The sequence below is a fragment of the Erpetoichthys calabaricus genome, chromosome 10 (assembly GCF_900747795.2).
Source record: "Erpetoichthys calabaricus chromosome 10, fErpCal1.3, whole genome shotgun sequence".
NCBI classification, from domain to species: domain Eukaryota; kingdom Metazoa; phylum Chordata; class Cladistia; order Polypteriformes; family Polypteridae; genus Erpetoichthys; species Erpetoichthys calabaricus.
The window spans coordinates 19,761,991-19,775,141 of record NC_041403.2 but is presented as its reverse complement, the minus strand read 5'-3'; the positions used below and the strand labels follow the sequence as shown (position 1 = coordinate 19,775,141).

The following is a 13,151-nucleotide window of genomic DNA, read 5'->3' as shown; positions in this document are numbered from 1 at the left end:
AGTCACTAAAAACCTGTGTCCTTTCAGTAGGACAAAACCCTTATTACACCAGACTAGCTTAAAACTTAGCGACCGGTTTCCTCAGAGTGTTGCTGAGACGGGATGTCCTAATCTCTGATATTCTCTTTGATGCCTTATAAAATGCAAAATGAGTGATACTGTTATTCTGGTTAGTTTAATTATATTTATTGTTAGTCTTTGAAGGTAAAATATTCCTTTTATTTTTTGTCAACCTTGGCCCATGGTTAAGGTTGCTATGACCCTATGAGTGTTGGTGAGGAGATGCTGTTGATTAGCAATAAAAAGGTCAGAATTTCCAGTAACATGTGGAGTGGTTGCTCGGAGGCTAAGGATCTGCGCTGCTAAAATGAAGGTTGACGGTTCAAGTCCTGTTGCTGCCAGAAGGGATCCTACTTTGTTGGGCCCTCAAGCAAGACCTTAACCTGAAAATTGCTCCAGAGGTGCTGTGCAATGGCTGACCCTGTGCTCTGACCCCCCCAAAGGTCATGCAAAATGACATCTTCCCCTTAGGGAGCAATAAATTATTCCTTACTAGAACTTCCTGAGTCATATGAAAGCGATAATTATGTAAAGTTAAGAGATATGCTGGGAAAATTGTTTTATATCTAATATTTGGTTTTTATTTTCAGTATTTTTACACCTCATTTATTTTGGATGGCCCATTATTATTATTAATTATTGTGCGGCCCATGGTAAAAACTGTCTATGACTTTCTAGTTTTCTTTATCACACATTACAGATTTATAGAGTCAGTAGTACTCTTTGATGTATGCATCTGTAAAGAAGAACAGGGCACTTGTCTGACCGTGATGCTTTAAAAGGAAGGACTGGGGCGGCAATTATGCACAGGGCACTGCCTCCCCTGGAATGCTAAATGGTAGCCCCCCCTGGGTTGCAGCTGTGCCTCAGATTCCCACAGGGCTCCATGGGAGTTGGAGTTTGACACCAGGGGGGGCTGTAGAGCCCTACTTTGTTGGGTTTCCACCACACCTGGAAGTGCTTCCAGACCTCGCTAACAAACCACCTGAAGTACTCCCAGGTGCAGAATAAAAGGAGGCACCTGCCTTCATTCAGGGAGTCAGAGTGAGGAGGACAACGATGAAGGCAACGATGACAACAAAGGCAAAGGTGACAGCGACGACAACAAAAGTGAAGACAAAGCTTGCTGGAGTAAGAGTGGAGGCAGAAGTAGAGAGGAAGAGAAAGAAAAGAAGAAAAGTGCTGTGTGTATTTGCCTGGGAAATGAAGGGAAAGCAGACCCTCCCCTTGAAAATAAAGCCTTGTGTGTTGCTGGACTTGTGCCTGTGTCTGTCTGAGTCACGTTTGGGGAGCTGGTGCACCCCACTGTGGCCACAAAGCCTACAATTATTGTTTTGAAAATGAATAATTAGTCAAGTTAGTGCTGGGCGGTATGACCAAAATTCTATATCACGGTATTTTTCAAAATTATACCGATTTCACGGTATTCAACGATATTTTTTTCCATTCATGAGTGGATGTTAACCACATTTTCCACTGCAATTACTGCAGTAGACTGGCTAAGAATAACCTATTCCACTGTCATGAGAATTGTACATTGTACAAAAAAACATTTTAATATGCACACAAGTATTAATACAGGTTTGCATGGCCCCATAAAGTGATAGTTTTCAAGGGGGTGGGCACTAATGAAGAGAAGGAATCACACTGCATGACAGTTGCAGTCAAAATATAGAACCTTTTTATTGAACAAATTTTGCAAACAACTTAAGCTATAATTTTGACAACATATTTTCAACCACCCAGAGAGGCAATTACACTTAGTAAAATATTCAGAGGTGCTTGTCAAAAGTCGTACTGCACTGAACACGTCTTAGAAAAGGAATAAATAGTAAATATTTTTTGTAAACCAACTACACTTTCTGTTCATGTTTAACAATCTCTGTCCACTGACACGTTAAAGTGACTTTTTAAACAATTTTACCATCATTAAACTGCATAATATTTAAACTAATAAATAATAGTATTATTACTGGAAGTTGCACTATTACTTCCAAGACTTCGAGCCCAGGTGCATTACACAGTGTTCACCAAATAAAAATAAAATAAAACAAGTGCAACTTGGTGATGACATCTTTACCAACTGAACCATCATTAAGGCTAACTGCATTAATATGGACCTTGCTTCAAGCTAAACTATATACATAAATAATAAAACTGCAACTTGCATTTATAATGCTGTTTGTTGTATAGCCCTACAGAATTGTATTAGGGCCACGGTGAAGAAAAAAAACCTAAATGTCGAGATTAAAGTCGACATTTCCACTTTATTCTCAGTTTATTTTGTAATTAAAGTAGAATGTCGTAAACTAAACTTCATCCTAAAATAAATATTTCATTTACTAGATTTTCTCATACCCTGTCATAAGTTAATGTAGCACATTAAATGCTTTGTGTTGTGTTCCCTGACCCAATTGTTAATCACTATTCGCTTCTTAAACTGACTTCCTCTACACTAAGAGGAGACGCAGGCAGCGATCGCCACACAGATTACATTCACTTCACGATATTCCTGCTCTCTGAAAATTTAGGATGCTAAGATAAATACTTAATATCATTTTCAGGATGAAATGCATTAAAGCGGGTATTAAATATGCACGGTAGTGCTGCTCCCTCGCAGTAAGGTGAACGTTCAGTGTAGAGAACTTTATGGCAGGTGTGACGAGGCTCCAAAATGGATGTATGAATGGGTATCGCACAGGTTTAACTTAAATATTGTGTAAATGTTGGGTTTGTGATCTGGTGGTCGGAGACACGAACACAGAATTCAATGGATGTTCTTCTGAGCGGGCTTTCTTTATTGCATGCGTGCTGTCTGTCTGACGTACCAAACCCCCAGTTCCTATCTTTCCTTTTTCTTTCTCCACATAACCAATCACCACACGATAAACGTCTTTGTGAAATTTAAACTAGTTATAAACTTAGACCAGAACTTTAAAAAAAATCTTCGTTATACATGTTTAATTATGCTATCCATTCAGGGTTGCGCCCATCCCAGCAAGCATTGTGCCAGCACATCACAGGGTGAATACGAGCAATACATACACTAGCAGGGTTAATATAACATAACAAAACCCCACATCCTACATGACTTTGAAAGGAAACGCCGAGTAAACCCACCAGAAAAACATGCAAATTCAAAGCGGGGAACAACCGGGACCCCATTGCTGCGAGGCAGCAGTTCAACCTCCACGCCACCATGCCCCCACATGATTAATACCTGCTTTAATGTATTGCATCATGAAAATTATATCAAGTATTTATCTTAGCATTCTAAATGTTCAGGGAGCAGGAATATCATGAAATTATTGTATTCTGTGTGCTGCCTGCGCCTCTTCTAAGTGCAAGAAGAAGTCAGTTTAAGAAGCACGTAGCGATTAACATGGCTTGGGGAACGCTTAACACAAAGCATTTAATGTGCTACATAACTTTATGATGGGGTTTGAGAAAATCTAGTAAATTAAATATTCATTTTAAGATGAAGTTTAGTTTACGATGTTCTACTTTAATAACAAATTACGAGAATAAAGTCAACATGTCGACAAACGGTGAGAATAAAGTACAAATGTCGAGAATAAAGTCATGTCGACTTTAATCTCGACAAACGGCGAGAATAAAGTACAAATGTCGAGAATAAACTCAACATGCCGACTTTATTCTCATCATAAGCGTCAAGATTAAAGTGGAAATGTCAAGAATAAAGTCAACATGTCGTCACACTATTACACAGTACCCAGGTACATTACACAGTACTGAAAAAAATAAAACCGGTACAACTTGGCTTGCAGTGTTACCCAGTAGTATAGAAACAGTATTCACACATTTGAACATAATGGTCCACATCTGACCTTTTAAATCCAAAGTATCTCCAGAGAACAGACGTGACTCCTTTTTCCAGGAAAAGTTCTTCTGTGTCATCATGTTCAACTTTATCGTCTGCTACAGCTTCCGTTTCAGAATGTTCTCTGTCCATTTTCACCACACAATACCTCCACTACCGCATGTACTCCATTGTATGCCTGTTTAGCGGTGTAGCAGTGAAAAAGAGCCCCCGCACAACACCTCCACTAAACGCATCTACTCCGTTGCATGTGTTTAGCGGTGTAGCAGTGAAAAGGTCCCCCTTAAACAGTTTCCTGCTGCGCCACGTTCTGAAAGTTGTTTAGGCAATTTAAACCGGTGTTGCGGTATAAGAAAAATCCATATCATAACAAAAATAAAAAAACGGTTTTCGGTATGAACCGGTATACCTCTCAGCACTAAGTCAAGTACAATTTTACTTTTTAGTTTTTAGGGAATTGTGAAAGGAAAACAGAAACAAAAAAAAATTTGGTTTGGGGTCCAGGAGGATGTCTCACTTAGATTTCTTGTCTGAAGAACAATGAAGATACAGCACCAATATGCTAAACAAAAGGTTTTGTTAATCACCTGAAAATACAATAAACTTCTGAGATTCGCAGCTCCATTGTTCTCAGTAGCAGGTCTGACAGTGAATGCTGACTTCCGGTAGGGGTGGGGTCTTTGATTAAAGAGGGCTGAGACAGAAGGGGTGTGACTTTGGGGTGGAGGGAAACGATGTCATTGGTCTTCTGGTGTGTTTTCCTCTTCCATTCTAAGGAACCTGACAGAACAAAAGTCCGTAGTGGTGTCATTCTCTTTTCGTTCCCCGTATCCATCCTCGTGCTCTAAATGCCCACATGTCTGACAATATATAAACCTAAAAGAGTTTCCTTTAGATGCTTTTTCTTGAATTGTTATACATCACTTTTATTTTTATACACTGTCTGGCAATTACTGATTTAGACTTTAACTTCATGGCCTCTTGCCAAACTTTTCATTTTACACAAATGCAATATATTTGAAAATGAAGTGTCATGTGGACAAGACAAATTAATCAAAACTCTTCTCTGGTGATTCTCAATGTATTTCTCTGTTTCAGACTGGACCCAACGATTGTGAGTTCTGCCAGCCCTGGGGTCACACTGACAACAATACTCTTTGCTGAAAGTACTGACTGTGTCCTAATTGGTGACAGCGATGGACAAGTCACTGTCTATAAAATGAAACACCTGACATCTGGAATAACTACACAGGTACAAAAAAAAACCCCAAAGCCTACAGAGAGTAGCAAAAGCTGTTTCTGGTGAATTTATATTTCACAGAATATACTGTAAGTGTTAGGATTTTCCTGACTCTCAAATGCCAAACAGGCTTTACTTCAGTGGCAGGCCTTAAGGTCCCATATTTGTAGCAGTAAAAGGGTAAACTCTGAAACTCTAAAAGGTGAGGACCTTAAAAAGACAAAAACAAAAGTCTTTAATACAGGGTGAGTCGAAATTATGTTAACATTTGAATGGCGGAAACAATTTATTCACAAAACATATTTCATTTGTGCAAGATGATTTACAGGAATGTCTAAACCTGTTTGTCATCATGTTCAACACACAAAACCAACGCGCAACAGTACCATTTAAATTATAATCTGTCACCCATGGTGTACGCCTATCTGCAGAAGAAAAATAATCCATTAGTGTTAACATAATTTTGACTCGCCCTGTATTTGAAGACCCCCTAGCTATTTGATCTCTTTTCTCCTTCAATTGGAGTTCCTCTAGTCCTCGTTTAGCTTTCTGCTGCACCTCCTCTAGGCTGTCAAGAGCAAGAGGGAAGGATGAAGGAGAAGAAGAATATTTGAAGGTTTTAATTTTAAAACAAAAATAATCACAAACAAAATATTAAGAAAAGGAGAAAAAAGGCAAGTCAGCCCACAATACAATAATCAGAATTGTAAATCAAGAGCAGAATTCCAAACCAGAAAAATCATAACAAGCACTTAAACAGTTCTTATAGTCCAAAATCCAAATCCAAACACAAAGGAAACATGTGCACATGGCCAGTGCCGCAGAGGCTGTCATACGATTTATTAGGCCCTTAAATAGGGTGGTGGTGGTCCCACAGCTGCACAGTCGGACCCCTCCAAGCCTTTGGGCTCAAAAAAAAAAAAAAAGTACAACAGGGAAGATAGCGAGAAGAATGAACACAATGAAAGGCAATTCTCAGTTGTAAAAGAGGAAATAAAAATGGAAAAGAAATGGGGCTGCACGATTAATCTTTTTTTTCTCATGATAACGATATTTATGACCCACGATCAGTTAATAAATATCGTCGCGATTTTACAGTATAAAGACCAAACTGTTTTTTATGGGCTGAGTTTACAGATTGGACTGCGTCACTATGACGTTACTGCGTCTAGATTGCAAGCGTGTTCTGAAGCAGTAGAAGTCAATAGCAGCAATAACAGCCAGTCAGAATAAACATATGATGGCGGAGCAACGTGCAGAAGTGCGATCGTTAGTTCCTAAAAAGGGGTCATACTCAGTTGTCTGGAACTATTTCGATTTCGAGGAATGTGATGTTGATCAGGTACGAGTCTTGTGCAAACTTTGCTCCTGTTCCGTCCAAACGTCCCAAGGTAACACAACAAACCTCATCAACCACCTTAAAAGCCACCACAAAGTACACTATCAAGAATTTCAACGACTGAAGGCACAAACAGCAACAACAAAAATTACCAGCCATCCACAACACAGACAACAATATCAGGGACATTGTTCAACACAATACCATATCTGCCTAGCTCGCAAAGACACCGGGAAATAACAGAGGCGATCACGTACCATATAGCCAAGGATATGTGTCCAATAACCACCGTAAGCAGTGAGGGGTTTAACAAAATGATCGCAACACTTGATAAAAGATATAGCATTCCCTCACGCAACCATTTTTCCAATGTTGCGCAGCCCTCGCTGTATGCGAAATGCCGAAAAGAAATAGAAAGAGAAATTCTCAGGCTCAGCCTTGAATATTTTGCTGCCACGACCGACTTATGGTCAAGCAGAACTGCGGAACCGTATTTGAGCTTGACAGTTCATTTTATTGACAGCGAGTTTGAGATGAAAAGCAAGCTTTTGCAAACTTCGTTTTTCCCACAAGACCATACAGCGGAGTTTATTGCAGTGGGCCTCAAAGAAGCGATGTCCGCTTGGGGCTTGGTGGAAGAAAGACTTGTGTGCATCACAACGGACAACGCAGCTAATATGATTAGGGCAGCATCTGTGAATAACTGGCCGAGGCTACACTGCTTTGGTCACAGACTTCATTTACCAAAGGAATAATCGTCATTATTAATCGTGATAAAAATTTTGAGCAAAATAATCGTGATAATCATTTTTTCTGTTATCGTGCAGCCTTAAAAAGAAACATACTCAGTAACATAAATTACAACAGAATACATCCAAGATAGTAAAATAAATAAATAAAAAGAAAATAAAGTTGAGCTTGGAGTGAAACTCTGGCTCCATCATAACGATAAGAAAATTGCTTGACTTTAATATACAGTAAGAGCTCATGTAGGGAATGGCACTGCTTCTGTACTTGTAGTGTGACCACATGGGGGTGCCAGTGAGCCCCAACCCACAGACACCGTAATAATCCACACTATATATCAATAAAATAGTGGTCTTTTATTCTTTTATGTCCTCTCTCAACGTGAGCCACAATTATACAATAAATGATCGATAAACTAAGAATTCTCACTCCTTCTCAACCTCCACTGACTTTTGTTGCACATGGACTCGTCCATGTGTGGCAGTGGGCTTCCTGTGACCCCAAACCCTGGAATGCTTCAGGTGCCATTCTGTCTCCTCTAAGAAGCACATCCTGGCCATAGATAAAGTAGGGTGGTCCTACCCCGACAGCACCCTCTACATATCCCAAAGGACCCTAGAAATCTGCACTTCCTGATTCCATTTCCCTAGCACCCCTGCAGGTGGCCCAACTGGGTTCTCATACACAGACCACTAACACCTAGCGCACGGGGGATGGAACCACTTCCAAGTTCCGGCTTCCACTGATCCACCCATTATTTTATACCGGCTGGGCATAGACTTATCTTTCCACCCTGCCAGTCAATCCATCCATTGTTCCTGTCAGGCCTGATCCAGCTGGGATGCCTGTTCTCCTCCTACTGTAGATTATTCTTGCTGTCATAAATGAAACAACCATCACCCTTAAATATTTTTGAGCTAGGATACCCTTGAATTTTTGATGTTTTAATCTTTATAATTTTGTTTCTGATGTGATGTTTTTAACAGTATTGCATGCAGCATAACCATGAAAAACAAACCAAAAGTTCAAAAATGACTCCTTGTCTCCACCTTGCTACTCATATTCCTGAAGTTCAGGGCTCTTAATAATTACTACTGTGAAAACAGGAACCAGAGAAATGTTATAAAGGGATGGGGCCCTTAAGCGAGCCTCGTTTAATGCCAACACAGAATCCAGTCAGTCATGTCAGTCATTTTCCAACCCGCTATATCCTAACACAGGGTCACGGGGGTCTGCTGGAGCCAATCCCAGCCAACACAGGGCGCAAGGCAGGAACAAATCCCCAGGCAGGGCGCTAGCCCGCCACAGGACACACACACACCAAGCACACACTAGGAACATTTTAGGATCGCCAATGCACCTAACCTGCATGTTTTTGGACTGTGGGAGGAAACCGGAGCACCCGGAGGAAACGCACGCAGGTACGGGGAGAACATGCAAACTCCACGCAAGGAGGACCCGGGAAGCTAACCCAGGTCTCCTAACTGCGAGTCTACACTCCCCTGCCAAAATTGAATATTTTGTGTAATAGAAAATAAAACCAAGATAAATCTCATCAGAACTTATTCCACCTTTTTTTTTTTTTTTTGGAAAATTGCAATTTATACAAAGAAGGTGAAAACAAAGCAAAAAAATCCTACAAAAATCTGGTTGCATTAACGTGCACACCCTACCTAAATTAATAGTTTAAGCACCTTTTGATTATTTTACGGCACTCAGTCCTTTTGGGTAAGAGTCGATCAGTTTGGCACATCTGGACTTGCCGATTTTTGCCCACTCCTTCCAGATCTGCCATATTCCAAAGGCATCTCCTATGCATAGCTCTCTTCAGGTCACCCCATAGGTCTGGGTGGGCTCTGGCTGGGCCATTCCAGGACATTCATCCTCCTCTGATGAAGCCAATGCTTTGTTGATTTTGATGTATGCTTTGAGTTGTTGTCATGCTGAAAGGTGAAGTTCTTCTTCGTCTTCAGCTTCCTAGCAGATGCTTGAAGGTTTTGTCCCAAAATAGACTGATATGTGGTTCTATTCATCACTCCATCCACCTTGACTAAAGCCCCAGCTTCAGCTGAAGATAAGCTGCCCCAAAGGATGACGCTGCCTCCACCGTTACACACTACAGTATGGTGGTCTTTTAATGATGTGTGGATGTGTTATTTTTGTGCCAGACATATCTTTTAGAATTATGGCCAAATGGTTCGACCCTGGTCTCATCAGACCATAATACATTTTCCCACATGATTATGGGAGACTGCGTATACCTTTTTGCAAACTTTTGCTGGGCTTCAATGTTTTTCTTTGTGAGAAAAGGCGTTTGTTTTGTTCCCTCCCTCACAACCCAGATATATGAAGAATATGAGTGATTGTTTTCACATGTAGGGAACAACCAGGACTTGCCAGGAAATCCTGCAACTCCTTTAATGTTGCTGTAGGCCTCTTGGTGACCTCCCTGACCACTTTTCCCCTTGTCTTCTCATCAATCTTGGAGGGACGTCCTGATCCTGGTAGAGTCACTGTGGAGTCATATTATCTTCACTTGTTGATGACTGTCTTCACCATGCGCCTTGGGAAGTTTAATGCTTTGGATACTTTTTCGTACCCCTGTTCTGACTGATACCTTTCAATGATGAGATCCTGTTTTAAAGGCCCTTTTGTGGACCACGGCTTTAGGAGGATGTCGCAACCGGATATCAGAATAATCCTACGGGAACAGACAAATGTAATCTGAGCTCAATCAGAGCCATTTTAGTTGGTGTCAGGTGTACACTACATGTACTATTTGAGATAAGACTTATCGTGATTGGTTGATTCTGAATGCAGTCACATCCTTGATTATTAAAACTGTACGCACACTAATGCAACCAGGTTTTTGTAGGATTTTTTTTTTACCATAACCTGTCTTCTATGAGGGAGGAGCAATATCTTTAGATTCTCAAAAATTTCGACCTCTAGTTTTCAACAGATCTCGATGTTTTAGGGTCCCCTGATACCGAAAACATTGATGATGGGTGTGTGTGTGTCACAGTTTCTTGAGGACGGTGTAGAGTTAAAATGGCCGGACGGAAGAATACCAAACTCCAAACTTTTAACAAGAAAAACAAGAAAAAGGTATTAGAATCAAGCAAAATTATCTGCCAATATAGTGAGAAAGTTTAACTTGTTAACTTGTTACATTTTCTAAAAATGAGATTACAGTAATCCCTCACTTATCGCAGGAGATAGGTTCCAAGGCCGACCGCGATAACTGAATTTCCGTGAAGTAGGGACACCATATTTATTTAATTATTTAACGTGTATTTGGACGTTTTTAAACCCTCCCTGTATTGTTTACAACCCACCATTTACTCTATTAAAAACAGGGACAACAGCTAAGCAATATGAAATCGGTAGATAAGTTTACACTTACTGTATAGCGAAGTACACGTAGCAGCTTGTAGGCGGTCATGACGTCATCGACCTTGTTGCAAAGATTCCTAAAGCAGATTCCATCCAGACTACTGCCTTATCACGTCCACTTGCAACTCGTTTTGCACCCTGGTTAAAGGACACTGCGGCCGTAGATCTTATATGCTTTTCCTCCTTTTTAAATAAAAAGAATCGATGTCCTGCAGCGGTGTAGCTGTTTCCTTCCTTCAACATATCCAAAACTTTTACCTTTTCTGCAGTCATTTGCATCTTCTGTTGGTGCTTGGACACGGCCCCTGAAGCATTAGCACGTTAATGATGAATGAGTGAGATGAGACTTCCTGGTTAATGCAACACTCCGTCGCTGAGCCAATCAGCAGCACACAGGAACTTAACTGCGTGCTCTGATTGGGTAGCTTCTCAGCCATCCGCCAATAGCATCTCTTGTATGAAATCAACTGGGCAAACCAACTGAGGAAGCAAGTAAAAAGACCCATTGTCCGCAGAAACCCGCGAAGCAGTGAAAAATCCACGTTATGTATTTAGATATGCTTACATATAAAATCCGCGAAGTCGTGAATCCGCGAAAAGTGAACCGCGAAGTAGCGAGGGATTACTGTATATATCTTACACATACAAATCTACTCAAGTCAGTTATTCTTAAAATAAAAAAAACAAGATCTATTATTTCTTTTCAAGATTTTCTGACTTGTTAAGATTTCATTTTTTGCAGTGCAGGGCACAAAAGCCTACTGACAGCTCACGTCCGAATTTTTCTAATTTGTGTTCTCCTTCTTTGTATAGATTGCAGTTTTGCAATAAGTTCTGACAAGATTTATTTTGGTTTGATTTTTTTATTATGCAAAATCTGCTATTTTGGGAGGAGTGTGCAGACTTTTTATATCCACTGTAAACAAGCATATAAATATCAGATATTTGCTGTAAATCAGTTTTGGCAAGGCTGTTCCCTGTTTGTCCACCCATCTCTCCAGCGTTTTTCTGTTTTTTTATGTTCCCTTGGCCTCTCCCACAGAATGGTGGCTTGGTGCCAATCTTGCTTCAGCCTCTCAACCAAAACCAAATACAGTGGAACCTCGTGACCCGAAGTAATTTCCCCCATAGGATTGTATGCAAATACAATTAATCCGTTCCGGACCGTACAAACTGTATGTAAATATATATTTGCTCTCTTTCGCTCGTGCTCTCTTGCGCTCTGTCTCTCTCGCTCGCTCACTCGCTGCACAGGGAATGCACAGGGAGAGACTGAACACGTGCGGAAATCATCGGCGTGTACAAACCAGAAGGGAAACTGGCTTGTTCGTCACCCAAGTGTGTGGTCGTGAACAGATGTAAAAGTTTGGCAAACTTTTTGGTTGTAACCCGATTTTTGTACGTGGTCCGAGACGTTTGTGACCCGAGGTTCCACTGTACTTGATTGACTAATGCCGTTCTCTCACAACTCAGAATACTAAACCAATTCTCTTGAGCTGTCGGAAACTCCTATACCACTTAACTCCTTCTGATAAGAATCTTTGACTGTTGGCTGTCTAACTCAGAACTGCCTTAACACTTCTCCTGACAAGACGACTTTGCAGCTGCTTTTACAAAAAGAACTCGCTCACGACCACCCACAGTCCCCACCTCCTCCTGCGGCACCCAATCGCATCTCGCCTACTCTTTTCCTTTTAGCTCAAGATTCACCCCACAACCAAAGCCAGTGGAGATATGTGACGTAGAAGATGCAGGCTGTCACCTTCCAAAATGATTTCTTCGACAATTTTGTCATCATTGGCAGAGTTGCTAAGTTACAAACAAAGTGGACTTAAAATTTTGCATTAGTTTCAAATGACCAGTGCAAGTATGGCTGTTGCTTAAGTCACCATTATCTGCTTCTGCGTTTTACACTCTTACAATTTAGCTTTGACGGGGTGTGTTTAGCACGGCACGGCTGAACTTCGTTTCTTCTCTTTTTATCTTCCTTCACAGGCGAATGCATTAGACGACCTAATTGGATCCACCCTGGCCAGTCAGTTGTGATTGCTGTCTACGCATTCAGACACAAATTATCTGTATATGGTCTAATTTATTGCTAATAAAGTTACTGTAATATATATTTTACAATAAAGTTATTACATTTCTGATCACTGTTTATTTTGTGCGCGTCTTTTATTTTTTTTCTTCTATATTCATAGAAATATTTTCATATAAAACTGAGAAACTATGGGGTATGTGGCGGGTGGTAGGGAACCAGAGTGAAGCAGCAAAAATCATTGGGGCACCAACCCGATTTTAAAGGGTGCACAATGGCAAATCAAAAAGGACACTGACCACAAAATGAGCCCACGCAAAGTTCTCTGTCCTCATTTTTAGCTATTAGACCCCACACAGGAGCTTGTTTGATATCGACCGCTGCTTGTGAATCGAGCCGCCACCTTCTGTGGTCATGTTTTTATATGGTATAGTCAGTGGGGCCTACAGCATGAAGTTATGGGAAAGAGTAGTGGAAGCTAGGTTAAGAA

General features: G+C 40.7%; 1 protein-coding gene across 1 annotated transcript in view; it reads left to right on the top strand.

The window, feature by feature from the left end:
* Positions 1-12,781, top strand: part of dnai4 (dynein axonemal intermediate chain 4) — a 65,672-nt gene extending 52,891 nt beyond the window's left edge. Inside the window, exons 16-17 of the mRNA XM_028810980.2 lie at positions 5,000-5,153; positions 12,619-12,781. Coding sequence (XP_028666813.1) covers positions 5,000-5,153; positions 12,619-12,669 — 205 coding nt within the window. The 3' untranslated portion in view covers positions 12,670-12,781. The remainder of the gene's footprint in view (positions 1-4,999; positions 5,154-12,618) is intronic.
* The last annotated feature ends 370 nt before the right edge of the window (positions 12,782-13,151 follow it).